This window comes from Sinocyclocheilus grahami, unplaced genomic scaffold (genome assembly GCF_001515645.1).
Source record: "Sinocyclocheilus grahami isolate Dianchi unplaced genomic scaffold, SAMN03320097.WGS_v1.1 scaffold176.1, whole genome shotgun sequence".
NCBI lineage: Eukaryota > Metazoa > Chordata > Actinopteri > Cypriniformes > Cyprinidae > Sinocyclocheilus > Sinocyclocheilus grahami.
The window spans coordinates 662,198-682,317 of NW_015505355.1; the positions used below are offsets into that span (position 1 = coordinate 662,198).

Below are 20,120 nucleotides of genomic sequence, written 5' to 3' on the forward strand. Positions count from 1 at the left end.
ACACACACACACTCACACACTCACACACACACACACACACACACACACACACACATTTACCATGTGTTAATTCGATATGCAGTGTGTATTAATGAAATAGTAATTGTACTCTAATTCAGAGTGATGCAGAATGAAAACAAACAGCTGCATGCTCATGTGAGGGAGCTGAGAGATGAGAACGGCAGACTCCATAAACTGCAGAGTGAGAAAGACTTTGAGATAAAACACCTGAGGAAGAAGAGAGACGAGGAAAGATTGGCTTTAGCAGGTAAACAGTGCACCATTTCTATTGCTGTGAGCTTGATAGAGGCCCCAAAAAAATTACAACTCTTACATCCGAAAATGTATTGCACTGCATGTGGCATCTGCAAACAAATCATATTCTAAAGTGTTTCTCTTTACTCAGAGAGTCTAAGAGTGTAGAGGTAAGTGGCTGCATGAAGTCAAAGTGTATTACTACTATTTTTCAATATTTCTGAAGGCAGTCAAGCCTTCTGCATAAAAAATTGTATTGTTTCAAAATGTAATTTAGTCCTGTGATGGATTTCAAAGCTTATGTTTGATGTATGTTATCAATGTTGAAAACCATTTGTGACCCTGCAGCACAAAAGCAGTGTTAAGACACTGGGGGATATTTGTAGCAATAGCCAACAATACATTGTATGGGTCAAAATTATACATTTTTCTTTTATGCCAAAAATCATTGGGATATTAAGTAAAGATCATGTTCCATGAAGATATTTTTTACATTTCCTACCGTAAATGTATCAAAACTTAATTTTTGATTAGTAATATGCATTGCTAAGAACTTCATTTGGACAACTTTAAAGATGATTTTCTCAATATTTAGATTTTTTTGCACCCTCAGATTCCAGATTTTCAAATAGTTGTATCACGGGCCAATTCTAACAAACCATACATCAATGGAAAGCTTATTTATTCAGCTTTCAGATGATGCATAAATCTCAATATTGAAAACTTGACCCTTATTTTGACCCACATTTGTGTTCAAAATGGTGACCACTTTTATTTGTAGGGTTCTTTGATGAGCAGAACATGTATTTGAAATAGAAATCTATTATTACATTACAAATGTATTTACTGTCACTTTTGATCAATTTAATGCATCCTTGTAAAACAAAAATCTTAATTTTCTTTCAAAAACATTAGGAACATTACTGTATATAACAACATATATTTTGAAAGATGCTACTTGTCCTGCCATCCTAATGCAATGCCATTCATACATTAAGTGCAGTGAGTCTGGTATATAATGAGTGTGTGACAGTCTTTTTTGTGCTTTCTTTGTGAAGGTACTGCTGGTCTGGCAGGAGATGCAGCAGCAACCAAAATTGTGGAACTGTCAAAAAAGAATCGAGAATTAGCAGCTGAAATAGAACGAGAGAAGACCAAAACGAAACAAGCAAACAATCGGGTCAAAGAACTGGAGAAAGAGGTAAAGATAAAACAGAATCGTTAACTCCTTTGATTTCGGATGCGTTTTTTTGTGCACTGTTCTGTGCTACAGCATGATGCATTCAAAGTTGCTTTTGTCAGCTCCTTCTCAGTGTGGGGTTTCATCAATATCATTGCTGTTTTATTAGCTTCAGGCCACATTGTTACTTAATCCTGGCAAGAAGACAACCAAAAAGCAGGATTCAAGGACTGTGAACGACCATCTTGAAGTAATATTGTGTTGATCATCATTTGGTACATGATTAGACGTTGGTAACTGTTTTGAATGACATTCGTTTCAATGTGTTTTTGTGTAGAACAGCCCCGTAGTACAATCCCTGCAGGAGAAACTATCTACAGCCCAACTCAAAATGACTGAATACCGCAACCAGATCCAGACCTGTAAACAAGAGTTAAAAATAGCACACAAGGTTTGTTCACAATAAATCCTGTCATTCATATGAATTGGTTCCAGTAAACATCATGTGATGATTTAGTGGAACTGTTTTGTCAGGTGTTGAGCTGTGAGGTGGGCGAGGACGTCAATATTCAGCAGATACTGTGTAACCCGGGAGGCTGGAGAGGCCGTTCTCAGCAGATCCTCGCCCTTCAGAACAGAGTGAGTCTTCAGAACATTGCCTCAACTTTTAACGTGGCTGATTTGTTTTAGATACTGATTATTCACTCGTTTGTTATACATGTTAATCAGCTTTCATGCATTGAGAAGGGCTATTCTGTTTTGGACATTTTCACGAGCAAAGCAAACGTGCTGTTTCATAATCAGAATTCTTTTGGATTTGTCATTCAAAATAGACTTTCTTTTTTTTACCTGTAAGTTTCGAGTTTCAAGTCTTTTTTCTCATAATTCCCCAAAAAGTCCAAATTGCGAGATATTGTGAGAAACTCATTTGTAGCAATAGCCAACAATACATTGTATGGGTTGAAATTATAGATTTTTCTTTTATGCCAAAAATCATTAGGATATTAAGTAAAGATCATGTTCCATGAAATATTTTGTAAATTTCCTACTGTAAATATATCAAAACTTAATTTTTGATGAGTAATATGCATTGCTAAGAACTTCATTTGAACAACTTTAAAGATGATTTTCTCAATATTTAGATTTTTTTTGCACCCTCAGATTCCAGATTTTCAAAGATTGCCAAATATTGTCCGATCCTAACAAACCATACATCAATGGAAAGCTTATTTATTCAGCTTTCAGATGAGGTATAAATCTCAATTTTGAAAAATTGACCCTTAAGACTGGTTTTGTGGTCCAGGGTCACATATTGCAATTGTCTCACAACTATCTTATAATTGAGTCTATTTTTCTTGTGATTCAGAATCTATATCTCACAGTTCAGACTTTGTTTCTCGCAGCTCTGAGAAAAAAGTCAGAATTATGAGATAAAAACAGAATTGTGACATATAAACCCAAACAATTGTCTGTGTGCATGTATTTTTTTTCACCATGGAATAAAAAATAAAAGTAACTGCAACTTTTTTTTAATCTCACTATTCAAACTTTTTTCTTGCAATTATGAATTAATATTGCAAAATTCTGACATTTTTCTTGCAATGACAAAGAAATGCTGTTATAATAACGATGATACTTTTATATTTATTCTAACATTTTTCATAAAAAATGGAAATCTCTGCAAAAGTATCTAAAGAGTCATTATCCACTAATCACAAACTCATTGGACAGAATTAATATTAGCTTGAAACAACCATTCCATATGGAAACAGGCTTCAATGATTTCACCCATTATTGGAATTTGCTCTGTTGTATTCATAGGTCACTTAATACTGTTAAACATTTTATACACTGAAGATGCGAGACCTGGAACAGCAGCTGAGCCAGTCCTCTCACAGGAAGCAGTTATGTGACCTCGGCCTGGAGGAGGAGATCACAGGAACGGGAGGCCTACTGAAGACTCAAGACAGAAACCTCAGCCACATCCGTCACATAGAGAGGGAGAGGAAGGGGACACTGGAGGTTGTGCACGTTGATTAAACAGCTTTACGGGTCCATTTGTGTTATAACATTTCACATTTCGATAATGACGTGTGTTTGCAGAAGCTCACAGTGGATTATGAAGTTCTTCTTGAGGAGCACTCAGACACGAAGAAGAAACTGGAGGCCTCTAAATCCAGGAACAAAGTGTTGAGCACAGAAGTCAAAGCGCTGAAGAGCCAGATCAGCACTCTGCTGGATAAAGGCAAACACGACGATGAGCTGGTCGATGTCTTATTGGTAACAGATTCTTGAATTACTGTGTGATACCCCAATGCAGAATGTATAAATATCATACACTCTTAAAAACAAAGGTTTCAAAAGGGGGTTTTATTTTGGGATTTTCCGAAGAACCTTTCAGTGAACATTTCTTCCTTAGTGTGAAGAACATTTCAAATTCTAAAATCCAATTTGTGGGACAAAATACTGTAAGAACCCAACACATATGACTCGCAAGCTGCTAAAAGACACCAAGGTTCTAGATTAAACAGTTAGACAGCGATATATTGAAATACTTCCAGGATTTTTTGGAACATTCCAGGGATTTTTGGAAAGTTTCCGGAAATGTGTCACCCCTTTGCAACCGTATTTATGAATATAAATTATTTATAAAATATTAATATTAATAAATATATAAATATTAATGTCATTAATAATGATAATAAATAAATCTATAACTATATTTTACCCTATATATACAGTATTTAAATACATAAATATAAATGTAAATAAATATTTTTGTCTGAATAAATAACAACTTATAAACAGAATGTTGGTAACACTTTAGATTAAGCAGCACATATTCACACTATTAGCTATAGTTTTTCCTAAAAAAAAACTCCTAATTTGCTGCTTATTAGTAAGTAAGGTAGTTGTTATGGTAGTTATGTTTAGGTATAGGGTGGGTTAAGGGATCCAGAATATGGTCAGGCAGAACTAGGCATTAATATGTGCTTTATAAGTACTATGATGCTAGCAACATACATCATGCCAATAAGTAACTAGTAAATAGTGAATAGTGTTCCATAATCTAAAGTATTACCGCGTTTTTCATGAAATCTAATGTTAGACATCGAACAGACATTATTGTATATAGTAATATATTGTAGATATGCTTGTAAATAATAATAAATGCACAGGAATAGCAAACAGTATGTATGAACCAGAAAGAACATAAAATTCCAATGAACTCTTGGCTCCCTCCTCCAACACAAGCAGGTGATATTGAATATTTGAGCAGGGCTGATCTCTGACTCGCTCCTCCGACAGAAGCAGCAGGCGAAGTGGCAGGCCATGCTCGGGCATCTAAGTCAGAAAGGGTCCCAGCGTGAGGAGGCTCAGCAGGGCCTGGAGAGACATCTGCACAGCGAGGCCCAGCAGCACGCCTCGCTCGTCCAGCAGCTCAAAGCCATGGTCTCAGAGAAGGAGAACAAGGTCAAAGAGCTGGAGCAGCTCTTCAAGGTCAAAGAGCAAATCACCCTCATGGTATGACATGTCTGATCACATCATCAGCGCTGTTGTCTTTCTCCTGCTTATGCATGTTTTGTGTGTCTGGAGCAGAAGCAGTCAGAGTGTAAGAGTCAAACTAACATCAGGCCTTCGACATCACGACATGAGAACAGCAGGGAGTCAAACTCTGCCAGGTATTATCATTCTTAAAGGGTTAGTTCACCCAAAAATGAAAATTGGCTTGTGTTTTTACTCACCAGCAGCGAACCATTTAACCATTGTCTATGGTTTTTACCTGATCTCGGATCAATTTCATCAATTTGTAGATTTTAACGAGACATTTGTGTAATTAAAAGTATGAGAAGTAGTTAATAGTCTCTTACTGGCCTCTATATACAAGCTCTCAAAAAAAGCCTTGCAAATTAATATAAAATATTTTAAAAACCACGTTATACAGACACTTCATATTTAATGGTATTTTATGATTTCTATTGCATTTAATGAATTATACTTTCAATAAAACATTTGCAATGGGTTGTAACGAATCAGCTCATGGGAAATATGAATAATTAACCATAATTAAAAGCTGTTTTTATCCATGCTTTAGCCTGAGTTTTTGTTGCATTTACACACTTTTGACCAGCAGGCGTCACCAGTGTGTGGTGTTTCGAGCGCTTCGAAACAGTGAATCATTTTGCAAAGCAATTGGTTCAATTGATTGGAAGCTTTGAAAAGCTCCGTTGCTTCCATTACTAGTGTCTTGTTATCTTGTTAAGCATGTTAGCCCCATGTGTATATATATATAGCCCTAGTGTTTCTTTAGTTTCTTGTGGGTTGTTGAATGTAATGATTATCTGTTTGCCCATCATTCTGTTCCTTGTTCCCTGTGGTTTTTGGTTTATTGTTTGTACTAGTTTTTCCATTAAAACCTGCACATAGGTCCTTGCCTCTGCCTCCAGCTTCTCCACAATGTTACAGTTTTTCACTGGCATGTCTCTTTGACTAGTGCATATTTGAGACTACATTTATTATAAGTAAAATACTGAAGTACTGTTAAAATCAGATACTCTAAGACTTTTACTCAAGTTGTTTTGGAATTGGTGACTTGTAACGTGTAGTGGAGTAATTTTCACTGTAAGGTATCTGTACTTTTACTCAAGTATGATTTTCAGGTTCTCTTTACACCTCTGACACACACCTCACACACACTTCCTACAGTCTGCAGTGTCTCCTGCTATCTAATACAGCAACGTGAGTGAAGGCATTGCATGTTATTTCAGAGATGCACAAGCAGCCTGTCCAGAGTGTGCTGTTAAAATCCCAGCGCTCCAGGCTCAGTGTGCGGAGTATAAGGGTCTTTATCAAGCTGCCAGTGTGGAGAGAGACAGACTGCTGGAGCTGACCAAAGTGCAGCAAACCAGGTAGGACAGAATCAATAATTATGTTATTAATAACTTTCTTCAAAACATCTTCATTAAGGTTCCATGGATGAAAGAATGAAAAGAATTATATGGGTTTGGAAAGAGCATAGGTGTATGGTGTCTCTTTGAATGGTGTTAAAATTCACCCACTGTTACCTAATACCATCTGATTCTGCTTAATAAAAGAATCTTTCAAAAGCTTCAACAGTACCGATGCCAGGGATTTCCAAAATGTTTTGTCAGCCAAACCCATTTAATGTTTACTTGAAGTCCCTGTGAGATTTTACGTTAATACTTCGCATTTTCACTGTTTTCTGATGATGGTTAATGGTCACAGGACATTCCAAACTATATCAATATGATATTATATGACAATCTAGATAATGTTTTATTTTGACTTTTTATTTGTCTATAATAATTATTATTATTAATTAATTATTATTATTATTATTATTATTAAATCTCCACATTCAAATGTTCAAATCCTCTAGCTTTTAACATTTCAAATCCTTAAGCTTTTATTTTGGCAAGATACAGGTGAAATGCTGTAAATTTTCTTTACAAAAACGAAAACGTTCCAAAATATGACAATGAAGTAAACCTAGCAGACCTTGCATTCCCATATGCACTTTAAACTGCATTTTATTGACTGCATTTACTGTGAACTGAAACGCTGAAAACACCGGATCACAAGCTGCTCCCGCTTCACTCTGCATTATTTAATTAGATCACAGGATTTGATTTGATAATTGCAGCAAGCTATATCTTAATTATCGGGCAGCCCCTTGTTTTTATTTTAATCTTACATTTAATATTATGAATTACTAGCTTTTCATCAACTCACAAACCCACTGCAGTTCCCTCACGAAACCCCGTTTGGGAACCCCTGGCATATGGGCTAAGCAATGGGTTTTTCAAGGGAATGGCTGTTTGTCTTAATTAATGCTACAGTGAAGAAGAGGCGAAGTGCCAGTGTGCAGAAGCTGAGCAGAAACTCAGACTGGAGTGGCAGCGTTCAGTCTCACTGGAGCAGCAGCTGGAGAAAGCCAAACTGGACTTAAGGAAAGAAGCGAGTCTGCAAACGTCTAATAGGAGTAGAACAGGTTCTGTATGACCTCATGTAGACTGAACTTGAATTATATTTCTCATGGTAGGAGTCTCACTGAAACCAGTATTACATTGTAAAATCCAAGGTTCATTGAATATTGAATATCAAACTGAAATCCTTTGGGCCTGATGTAGGAAGCTCAGGCAGCACTCTGAGTCTCCCTGACAAACAGGAGGGTTCGTCTCCCAGAAGCCCCTCTGATGTCACCCGTGATGCACAACTTGGTGAACTCAAAGCACTGTACGGCTTTTGTTCCTAAACTTAGTTTTCACATGCAACCTCATTTTAGTACGAAAAGATATTTCAGCAACTATCAAATAAGCTGGTTTTCTACCATTGAGCCAAACAGCTCTAAGAACGGTAAGGAATGGTTACAGTTATTTCCACTTGAGCTTGTTTTGGCACAGCATGATTACAAACCATTCTCGGCTCGGATTTCCGTACTGGAGAACCGTGCTGGTAGAACGAGTATAGTAATGTTGCCACTCAGGATTGGTCACTTGTTCGTTTCCTGGCTACTAGTTTCCAACTGGTCAAGCGTGCTATTCAAGCAACGCAAACATAAATATCTCATCATCCTCTATAAAGCGGTGTATTTACATCTCATAGCATCTGTAAACATTTGCATTACCAAGGCAATGTCTGACGCATTTGTATAACAAACTCTGTTATCTGTTAATGGAACAGTTAAGCAGTGAGTAAGGTTTTGCCTGAAAGTGGATATACAGTACACATGCCCAGTATCTAGATCACTGAATTACTCATTTTGTTCACAGTATTTTGCCCTGATTGTGAGAGAAAATCACCTTCCCGCTGCTAGCAAAACCTTGCAGCTTTACACTGCAAATTTACTGGACACTTATTTATTGAAACTGCCTTTATGTTGAAGTGAAATGACCTAGGTATGTATGTACCTAGGTTTTGAAATCAAACATAAAACAAATGCATTAAACAGCACACGCATTTGACAAGTCGCTTTAAACTGTAGGCTTAGTTTGAAGCGCTTAATATAAAGCATGTCTCATGTGTGATTAGGAAAACTTGGATCATGCACTTTTCTTGCAGCAGCTCTCTCTGTACACCCTCAACTTAGAACATGAGGTCACTTAGAACATGATAGCACTTACTACTAGCAACACTATTTGGATATCATTCATGTCTGTAGAATAAATAGTGTTTTGTCATGAAACTCTAGATGGCGCAATCTGATATAATCGCATCATTATTCAGATGGCGCAGCTGATTGTTTCTTTTTTTGCATCAGCAGCCAATGAGCTTGCTGCTCAACATTCAAATACTCGGCTAGTGGTTGCTGTAGCAGTTGCAGCGCACTTCAGAAACCCTCCACCTCCCCAGCTCCACCTGTATAGATCTGCTACGGGGCGATTTAATGTATGTTATATGAGGGTTATTTCATATATGTTAGCAGCAGTATTTCTTACATGCTCGGAGCAGTATGTTGTGGATGTATTGGCAGTAGCAAGTCTCTGTACTTGCTCTTTCGCTGCAGCTGCAGCAGCAGCTTAGTAGATCTATTCCGGCAAGACCAAACACATTAACATTGTCATGCACATTACCATGCTAAACTCTACGAGAGTTGTCATGACAGAACTAAGCAGAGAATGAGCCACATGCCAAGTTAAAACCATTGTACATAATATGAGCAATTGTAATAGTGATGCTCTCTCAAACTGCTTGCTTCAGACCAGTAACTAAATGTATTTTTTTGTCCATGCAGGTTGGCACTGCAACTAGAAGAAAATTATTCCTTGAGAACCGCTCTGAAGAATGCCTTGAAGGAAAAGAAAGAAGGCTTGCAATTCTACAAGGACATGCTGGCCCAAGCAAAACAGGAATTCCAGCAGGCCCACAGAAAGCATGAGCAGGGGACTTAGCAGGGGACTGGACTGATGAAGGGTCTTTGCTAGCAAACACAGATCCCTGAAGGACAACACTGGCAGTTAAGTTAAGGGGACGATCGCTCTGTATGTTGCCATGTTTGCTGTTGACAACACACACACACACACGCACATACAAAACTGACCCTTTATTTCATGAGTCCGATCAGCATTGTGAAGACATGAGATATGAATGAGATATAATACATGTTTCACTCTGTGCTGGAGGAACAGTTGTGAAAAGAATAGAATAATAATGAGAACCTGTTTGTTTATTAACGGTAGGAACATTTTAAGAAATTATCAAGGTAAACCAAGTGTTTTTTTTCTCTTTTTGGCACTCTAAAGTGGAAACAAACTTTCCTGCCTTCTTTTCTGACGCACATTGCTCATTAATATTTGATTTGTGTGTCATGGTGTGAAACCAAAAATGAAAAGCAAGACCAAAATGAGCTCGGCAGAATGTGCACCGTGCCCTGCTCAAGCGATACGTGTGCGATGACTTGACCCCTCGCTTTCCGTGTCTCTCCTCTTGTTTACATTTAGCGTATCAGCCGGCGCATTCATGCTGCCATACATGAGTTATTCTCTTTCCTATGTGGCCGGAGGGGGTTTGAGGCCTCCCCTCCCGACACTGCTCCACCATGCTTAATTTAAACCTGTGGCTGAAGCAGTGTGCTCCTCTTGAAACAGCGCACTATTTCATCTTCCCAGAAGCCTGAGGGACACTGGCAAGCCCAAGGCTGTTACGAGTGCAAGCACCACAAGACCAAAATATCATCCAGGATTGGAAACTAAGCCTTATTTACAGTGAAGAAATTAAAAGAACTTGTGTTTGAAATGAGATTGTAGATAACAGATGTTCAACAAGCAAAGGGACATTTGACACAGCTTAATTGCAGTTGTAAAGGCTGGCGTGACGCTTTAAAGGGGCAGTTCACCAAAAAAAAGAAAATTCTGTCAAAACGTACCTTGTTAAATAGAAGTAAAGCATACTTTTAAAGAGTGTACTTAATATGGGAATACTATATTTAAAAAGAATATACTTGAGTGCAAGCTGAATGTAGCGTTTTCAGACATTTAATTGCATGCTATTTGCGGTAAAATTAAAATGTATTATAGTTTAAATTTATATTTAATGCAGTTAGTTGAAATTAAGAGTGTTTTTTGATCTTCGTAAGTAGGACGTAATCTTAATCTTTATGTGTAATTGCATAATTTTGTTGTCTTAGAAATATGGTTAATTGTGTTGTCAAATGTACTGACAATCATTTATGGCAAACTTAAATATATTGAATGTAATTTCTATTAGAACTTGTATATCTTGTATTTAAATATATTTGTAATTACACATTAAGTACATTTTAAATATAAAATATATAAATGTAAAATATAATGTAATTTATTAACTTAAAATGTAATGTCATTTAGATGTAATATCGAATAACACACTACAGTTAAAGTTATGCTTTAATATGGTTTTTATGCTTTAGTATGTTAGTCAGCACATCATGTTGAGATGACATGTTTAAGGCATCATAGTGCCCAAATGGTGTATTTTCTGCTGTGCTTGCACAAGTCAACAAGATCTCAGGGTGTCGCTACATTAACAGACTGCCATGCTATAACAGACTATTGCTATTTTCATGTTTTCCTGTATCCTGGAATGGTGAATACAACTTGACCTCTGCAATCCAAGCAAGCATCATTGACTCAGTGCTTCATGTTATATCAGGCCTGTAATGTAGGGCATGCTACACTTTATATGCATGGCTAAAAAAAACAAATCCCCTTGTTTTCTGTATATGATTGAGACCTGATGAACCAAAGACAACTGAGCGGACGATCTGATCATCACATTCAAGCAGACAGACTTTCTCTTGACATGTAGAAAGCCATGTATTTGTTTGCCAACACAAGAGTTTAGTTTTATCAGATGGAGCCCTTCCAATGAAATTAATGTACTATATTTTAGTTAAATTTGATATTTTCTATTTTTAGGGGATTTCATTGTACTAAATTATATTTATTGAAGAGTTATGATCCATTTATTACATTTGATACTTTACATTCATTACATAGACCTGAAAATGAAATCTCAAATTTCCAACTTAAACTGTTATAAATTCTTTTGTAAATTCAATTCAAAGTCAAAAGTTTAAAAAGGCATGTCACACAGAAACACACACACACACACACACACACACACACACACACATATATGTTTACATTTATTTTTATGATGCACAAGATGCACAAAAATACTTTTTTTTAAAATTTCATATGAAATACATATTTTCCAAAACATTACTTTAAAAATGTGTGAAAATCAACAGCCATAAATCTAAACAAGTCGTATTCCAAATTTGAGGTTGATTTTTTTCAGTAAGATTTTGTTTCTACTAGATGCAATTCATGTGGACCATGTAATTATTTCAAATCATGTTTTTGTGTTTGTGTGTGTACACATAAGTGCCAAAAACATTTACCATGAAGTAAAAAAAAAAATAAATAAAATAAAAAATAAAAACACACACACACACACACACACACACACACACACACATATATGTTTACATTTATTTTTATGATGCACAAGATGCACAAAAATACTTTTTTTTTTAAATTTCATATGAAATACATATTTTCCAAAACATTACTTTAAAAATGTGTGAAAATCAACAGCCATAAATCTAAACAAGTCGTATTCCAAATTTGAGGTTGATTTTTTTCAGTAAGATTTTGTTTCTACTAGATGCAATTCATGTGGACCATGTAATTATTTCAAATCATGTTTTTGTGTTTGTGTGTGTACACATAAGTGCCAAAAACATTTACCATGAAGTAAAAAAAAAAATAAATAAAATAAAAAATAAAAAATTCAAAAAGTAAATTTACTTGAGTTTTGTTTTTAGGATTAAAGGAATCTAATATTTTCATTGTCTGCCCATTAAATTATATTGACCTCTCTCTATATTACTAATATCATATATTATACTATTATATATAATGAATAAATAATCATTTTAAAATACTTTTCACTACATGACAATTTTAGGTGCAAAATGATTTCAGTACTTATTTCAAAACACTTGGTACAGTACAAAACATAAGAAGCAGTGGGAAACCCATCACTTTGAAATATGTGGCTTCAAACCAAACAGATTGGCATTGTTTTGCAGGACCCCAGTAGCCCTGAAAGGTTCAGATTTATTCCCGAATACCCAGCAATAACCCACCAAGCCAAATGCATACTTGTGTCAACAGCGTGTACGTAAACAGTCTCACCTATTTGTCATTCCACCTTTGAATGGCCCTTTCTCTGTGCCGCTCCTCCAAGGTATTCCCTCGTTCCGGACCAGTGCTTCCTCCACACCATTGACTACATCCAGGAACTTGGGCAAATAAGTCCCCGCTGTGCAGGCAGAGGTTAAAGTGGACTGTGCCAGTTTTGATGGCGTTGTGAAAGAGGTGAGAGCAAATCACAGCCGTGTGAATACATGCATTCATTTCACACTGTGATAATGAAAGAAATCAAACTCTAGCATGTTGGTTAACTGAAGTTTATCAGGTCACGTTTTACATGACGGTTTCCAGGCTACATTGCAATTACAGAAAACGTAATCAGTATGCAATCATTAATTAATTAGCTTGTAATTAAAAAAGATTAAATGCTGTACACATTACTGCAGTCATTAATTGTAGTCACATGCACAGTGCTTTACATGGACACTGTAATCAAGTGCTGGGAAACAAACAAACTAAAAACCTGGGCCTAAATCAAGCACTAGTTTTTGATCTGTTACTTTTGTTAAAGGGGTCCTACTATGCTCTTTTACAAAGTCTTGATTTTGTTTAGCTCTCATACTAGGTTGTTCAAAAAACACATTATTTTTCTCATATTTTACATTATTACAACACCTTTCTCCCCAGTCTGGCATGAACGGCTCTAATAGTTCCTGTATCAAATGAAGGCCCGCCTTCTGAAATAAGAAATGTGCTGTGATTGGTTAGCTGGGCCAGTGTGTGCTGTGATTGGCACCACTTGGTGCCTGGTTGGGAAATATCATTAATATATTACCACTGCCAGCTTCAGTGTAAATATTGCGTCAAAATCAAATAAATTTGAGCGCGATTTAAACCCGAATGATTGTAACCACTCTAAGTTCTTCTGCCTTGGGAAAGCTAGTGTGTCTCTGACATAGTGATAACACTCATTGCCTTCTCTAGTGCAGCTCAACCAGGTCTCGTCCCGTTCGTCGAGCTTTGTGATATCACAAATCCCGGAAAATATGCGTTGTAGTCCAAACGAGTCGTTCGTTGTAGTTTTTTAAAAAGTGATTTCTGTTAAATAAAATATCTCCTTTTGAAGTGGACTTTGAGCTTTGTAACTTTGCAGATCTTTTTTATGCTCAAACAGCAACATTACAGACTAACTAAAGTTGAAAAAGTGAAAAAGCATAATAGGACCCCTTTAAGATTTGAACAGTTTATTGAACCTTAAAAAAACTTTGTATTTGTGTACCATATTACTTTTATCGTAAGCTATTATGGCTCATATAGTATGATGTAGTAAGAATATGGAGAAAAATCAACATGGTTTTATTCAGATTGAGTTGTAATTGTAGCTTGTAATATAGACCTAATTCTGTAAGGAGGGAGGCGTGACGACAAAGTGGGGATCCAATTGCAAGGCTTTAATAAGAGCGTAGTCAAACAGACGTGGTCAACAACTACAAACAACGATGGCAGTGGCAAGGCAAAAGAGTAATCCAGACAATCAGGCAATGGTCAGGGCAGGCAGCAAAACAATCATAAATAAGAAAACAGTCCAGGGATCAAAATACGACGGCAAGGAAACAGAGAAACTAGAAACACGGAAACTTAGAAACCACGGAAGAGCTATACAACATTCAATCACCAGCGATGACAGAGAGTGAGTGTGCTGTTCTTATAGTCCTACTAATGTGAGACAGCTGTGAACTGATGATGAGATCTGATGAGAGACAGGTGATGCAATTGATGAGTCCGGGCAAAGGATTATGGGAAATGGAGTCCTGAGTGAATGGCAAGGTACAGAATGGAGTGCCCTCTAGAGGAGCTCATGGGCACTCCAGCTGGAGATCATGACAAATATAGTAAATCAATGAGATCTTAATAACAGTAACTATCATAAAATGTTATAAATATCAGTCACTGTCTTCCAATAATGTCTTAGTGAGATGATACTGTATTTAAATGCTTAGTTTTATGTTCAAAACATATAATACAATGCAATACAATGATGATTGAGAGATGAACAAATACACTTTTTTTTAAATATAAAAATCAGTTAAGATTTCACAGCAAAAAAATTAGATGAAGGGAGAATGACTTTTACTAGCTAAAAAAGTATAAACTATCAGTCAGACGTCAGAAAGCATGTAGCTATTGTGTGCAACATGTTTTTCAGCAATGTTATGATCATGTTGAGGCCTTGGAAATGTGCATGTCAAACATGATACAGTCAGCTTTATAGGGTTAATCATAACCGTGTTTGTCTTTTTAAACTGTAAATCAGTATGCAAATCAGATGCTTTCTTCCTTTTCTGATTGATTCCTGTATTAATTTGACTAAAAATGAGCGAATATCACTTTTCATTTGAATCGGTGCTGCAACAATTGTTTTAACCACAAGATGGCAGTGTATATCAAACTGGAGAAACAGCCTGCTCACCGGATCCCTTAATTAGGATCAAAATAAATGATGCGCCGCATTAGCAGAGAAACTTCGAGTAAGAGATTGCATACATTACATACCTCCGTACATGCATTGGTCTGGCTGTCATTACTCATTAAGTCATGAGTGAATTTGCATGAGATTATGAAACACGAAATACACAGTTTACTTGTACACCGAATGTTAGCAGAAATGTTATTTTCCTGACCTGAAATCATGTGAAAGTAGCACAATAAACTGCCGGCGTGGTGTTTGAGAAGCTGGGCGTTCTGACGGGCTGTGATTGGGGCTCTCAGTGGCACCACAGCACGGCCCTCAGCATTACGGTTTGGCAGTGTATTTTATGAGGGGCCTTCTGGGTGGCAGCTCATGCATGACTTTAATGCAGATATGCCGTTTTTCCACAATCCCACGGGTGTAGCTCTTTCTTTAGCTTAATTACTTTTAATGAAACCATTGAAAGAAAAGGGTCAGTTCCTATTACTAGGCAATTTAAAGAACTTTGGAGAGCCCCTATTTTTGGATGCACAAAACATTCTTGATTTATGTGTCTATCCTCTCAAAGCACGTTTCCCATCACTCTCACACAATTTTTCCATGACACACTTATCTCAAGATTGCTCTCTGTGGTTCCAGTGACTATGAATCTGAAATTGGCCTCGAGACACTGATTGTAAAATACAGTAAAAGCTCCACATGAAAGCTGGATTGGATCTATCGGAGAGAACGACTGCCAGTATGTCAGTGTAGCTAATAAAGCACCAACATACAAACTGGCTGGCCTTCATGTGTCTGTAATCCAGAATCATTCGAGTGAATTATAGTTATTAAGCACCATCTGGATTTGCTGGGTCTGTAGCATCTCGAGTACATCATGTTACAGGTGCAGCGGGTGGCCTGGAAGTATAGATCACTGACTTTCCCTCATCTGCCAAGACTAGCTGTGAACCAATTAGGAGAGACTAGCATACCTGCCAGTGGCAAGCGGTGACGTCTTTAACCGGGTATGCTATCTAATTTATCAGAGGCGACAAACTAGAAACACCATGGCAGATGCCGATTTAAAAGTAGGGCAGTTGTAGGGAATAGCCATTAACACGGTTACACATGCATAACCCCATGGAGAATCTGCAAAATAGTACTTAATAAGATCATACAAAATGCATGTTTTTTTAAGTACTGTCCTGAGCAACTTAAGCATCCTAAGCTTAAGTTGATCGTAGCGCCATTGGTTCCAATGGAGCTATGATCAACGTAAGCTTACGATGCTTTTGGGAAACACAGCCCTGGATAAGATATTTTACATAACAGATGTTTACATATACTCCACAAGACAAAATAATAATTAAATGTATAAAAATAGCCCCATTGAAAGGATTACTTTTCTTGCACCTTGCATATTTGAACCCTTCTCAGCAGTGATTGTCTGATTTTTAGATCCATCTTTTCACATTGAGGACAACTGTGTGTACATTTTTCTCGTTTTGTTTAAATGTCTTTTTTTATTTAATTGTGCCTAGTGTTTCCCAGAAGACCAAATAAGTCAAATGTACCCTGATCTTCAAATTCAAAAAGTTTTCACTTCCCAGCTCGCAGTGCATCCTGTTCATTGAGCATTAGTGAAAACAAAACGAAAACAAACATATAATAAAAAGAGAAATTTTCACCTTGCTTAGTTTGCTCAAGCATGTTTTCAAAAATGGTGTACCTTCAACGTTGTTTGTCTAAGAATTGAAAAGATGTGTTTATTTCAACATAAACACACATCGCTAGACAGGTAGTGAACACATCTAATTAACATTTATAATTAATATTTGTGTCACAGTCTTCAGCTGGTGTGCCCATGATGGCCACCAGATGACACTGTGTTTTTGTGTGAGCACATGGCTTGTGTTTGTTTGGTGTCATGTGCTCTCTCCTGTCTATTGTCTGACCCCGCCCATCTTGTTACCTTGTTATAGTTTCAGTGGGTTCACCTGTGTCTCCCTCATTACCCTCTTCATTTGCTCCCTATTTATTCTCCTTGTGTTTGCAGTCCTGTGCTTCTTCGTTGTTGTATGTGGTCGAATGTGTCTGTGTGCTCCTTGTTTTGGTTTGCTCTGACTGAACCTGTGTGGCCTTCCCTTGCCTTGCCAAGCTGTGCCATGTTCTGGCCTTCTTGCCTGTGGTTCCCCCTTGGGGTATTTTTTGTTGTTGTTTTGTTTTATTTTATTAATAAAGAGCCCATACTTTTTGCATTTGAGTCCTCGCCTCGTCTCTCCACCTGCACTGTGACAGAACGAAGAAGCCATTAGAGGACTCAACAGAAGATGGGCTCATACGACCTACTAGCCTTCACTTCCTGCAGCCCCATCCACCAACGCATGCTCTGACAACGAGGAATTTACCTGAAGGAGATTGCCCTGGAGTTTTTGAGTGGTGCGGAGGGGCTGGGCTACAATGACTCTGCTCTAAAGGACATTTTTAACCTCTGCCTGGACAAACCCCTACTGCATTGGGAGATGGAGTTGGTAGAATCATTGGATTTCTGGAACTTCTCCAGCTACTTGCAGCTCCGCAAGGAGGGAAAGGTAGTACACCACCGCCAGACTCTACATGCAGGGACTGTCCCATCCCCACCTTCCTTGGCAAGTCAACTCCAGGAGCCTCATTGACCCCCACGCTGAAGCGTTGGTCAAGAAAGAGAAGGGCAGCAAGGTCCACTCCTGTCAGTCTAGAGCCCACTCCAGAGGAAGCAGATCCAGAATCTGCTTTAGAGGAGGTGGTTTCAGAGGCTCTTAACATCATGGCTGCCATTCCAGAGACTCGTCCTGACATAGCTGCCAGTCCAGAGCCTCTTCACTAGATGGCCGCCAGTCCAGGGCCTCTTTACAGCATGGCCGTCACACCAGAGCCTTTAGCAGTCATGGATACCACATCAGTGTTCCTGGGTATTATGAACATGCTGCATGAAGCCTTTAAGGTGGGCCCAAGGCCTTTGAGGCTGGTTTCCAGTTTAGCAGAGCCACCTCTATTGTCAGTGCGAGCAGCTGGCATCTCTGCGGTGGTCCCAAGTCCAATGGTCCTGGAGGACCCGACTCTGGTGGTTTCAAGTCCGGTGGTCCCAGAGAACTTGACTCTGGTGGTCCCAAGTCCGGTGGTCCTGGAGGGCACGACTCCGATGGTCCCAAGTCCAGTGGTCCTGGACGACCCAACTCTGGTTGGCCCAAGTCCGGTCGTCCTGGAGGACCTGACTCTGGTGGTCCCAAATTCGGTGGTCCTGGAGGACCTGACTCTGGTGGTCCCAAATCTGGTGGTCCTGGAGGCCCTGACTCTGGTTGGCCCAAGTCTGGGGGTCCCAGAGGAGCCTGAGCAACCCGCTCCCCAACAGCCTGCCACAATACAGCCCAATCTCACTGCTGCTGTCACGAAGGCCACAACAGAGCCACTCGCTCTCACTGCTGTTGCCACAGAGGCTGTCACTGAGCAACTCACTCTCCTTGTCTCGGCCACAGGGGCCATTACAGAGCCGCCCAATTTCTCTGTGGCTACCATAGTCAAGAAGGCCGTCTTCGCTTTTCGCCTCAGGTATTCTGTGTGCATGGGCTGCTTCAAGGTTCACTCCAGCTTCCCAAGAGCCTGTCTCCGAGTCCACTCCAGAGCCCGCTCCAGTCCGGGAGCCTTCAGAGTCCCCTCCAGAGCCCGCTTCAGTTCTTTCAGAGGTGGTGGCCTCTACTGCTAAACTTCCCGAGGCGGTGGCGTCCGCTTCAACTCCTCTTAAGGTGGTGGAACCCACTTTTGAACGCTCTGATGGTCTTGTAACAGTCAAGGAGGCTGTTTATGAATCCTCTGCCTCTCTAGTCATGGACAAGGAGGTCGTGTTGGAATCCCTTGTCTGTTTGAGCAAGGCAATGGAGATTCTCTCTGAACTGTTACCCTGTCCTGTCACTGCCAGGGAGACCATTGCTGAACTATCTGCCTGCCCTGTTTCGGCCATAAAGGCTGTTACTAGCATCTCTGTGCTCTCTGTTCCTGTGCTGTCTGATCCACCTTGGTGGTCACCTGCCTCGTCAGCTCCACGTTGGAGGACATCTGCCCAGCATGATCCATTTTGGTGGTCTCCTGCACGAGGTGGTCCTCGAGCCCATCTGGTCACCTCTGGTGGTCTTCTGCTCCACCCTGGTGGGCTTGCACTCCACCTTGGCCTCCTTCTCCGCCAGCCCCACCCTGGGCGCTCACTCTTTCACAGCCTTCAGGCCCTTCTCTGCTCCACGAGCCTGGCCCACCATCCCTCCCCCTGTTCCTCTGCCTCTCCAACTCCCTCCTGGACTCTTGTTTTGTGCCTCGAACTGTGGAGCGTCTGGAATCTGCTCCTTACACTGCAAAAAATGGCTTATCTTACTTAGTGTTTTTGTCTTGTTTCTAGTCAAAATATCAAAAAATTCTTAAATCAAGATACTTTTACTAGATAAGCCAAATTACTTAAGATATTTAATCTTGTTTCCTGGAGGGCCAATATCCTGCAACGTTTAGATCCAACCAGTTCCAACACACTTGTCTGGAAGTTTCTACTGAGTCTGAAGACCTTGATTAGCTGGTTCAAGGGTTTTTAATTAGAGTTGGGGCAAAACCGCAGCACAGCGGCCCTCCAGGAACAAGTTTGAACACCCCTGCCCTAAACCAACGAGCTTCATTCAGACTGACTATAGGATAGAGTGGGGCTAGTTATCACACGCATGCTTTAAAAGTTACCACGCGTTATTAGTCGCCACATCAACACTATATAGAAAAGGAAATGTACCAAAATTCACAAATCTTTGGAAGTTATCACTGGATATTTAATTAAATTTCTTGCTGAAGATCTTTTTTTTTTCATCTCAGTTTTTAGCATTTATTTAAAACAAGAGAAATCTGCTATTATTTTAATCTCCAATCTGTTATAGCCTATCTGTTAAATAGTTTATCTAACTAGCAGAATACATTAGTGAGGTTTGAATCCCAGATGCGCAGATGGGTCATGTTGTAACACTGCGTTACTGCTAAGTAAGTTAGTGATGTAATTCACATTCTG

General features: G+C 38.9%; 1 protein-coding gene across 1 annotated transcript in view; it reads left to right on the plus strand.

Annotated features, from left to right (window-relative positions):
• The window catches only part of ccdc13 (coiled-coil domain containing 13), a 10,547-nt gene extending 1,199 nt beyond the window's left edge, over positions 1–9,348 (plus strand). Inside the window, exons 3-15 of the mRNA XM_016283750.1 lie at positions 120–268; positions 1,314–1,456; positions 1,605–1,685; positions 1,773–1,886; positions 1,970–2,074; positions 3,293–3,457; positions 3,539–3,715; positions 4,745–4,960; positions 5,036–5,118; positions 6,205–6,345; positions 7,297–7,448; positions 7,588–7,693; positions 9,192–9,348. Of these exons, the coding sequence (XP_016139236.1) occupies positions 120–268; positions 1,314–1,456; positions 1,605–1,685; positions 1,773–1,886; positions 1,970–2,074; positions 3,293–3,457; positions 3,539–3,715; positions 4,745–4,960; positions 5,036–5,118; positions 6,205–6,345; positions 7,297–7,448; positions 7,588–7,693; positions 9,192–9,348 (1,789 nt within the window). The remainder of the gene's footprint in view (positions 1–119; positions 269–1,313; positions 1,457–1,604; positions 1,686–1,772; positions 1,887–1,969; positions 2,075–3,292; positions 3,458–3,538; positions 3,716–4,744; positions 4,961–5,035; positions 5,119–6,204; positions 6,346–7,296; positions 7,449–7,587; positions 7,694–9,191) is intronic.
• Positions 9,349–20,120: the final 10,772 nt, after the last annotated feature.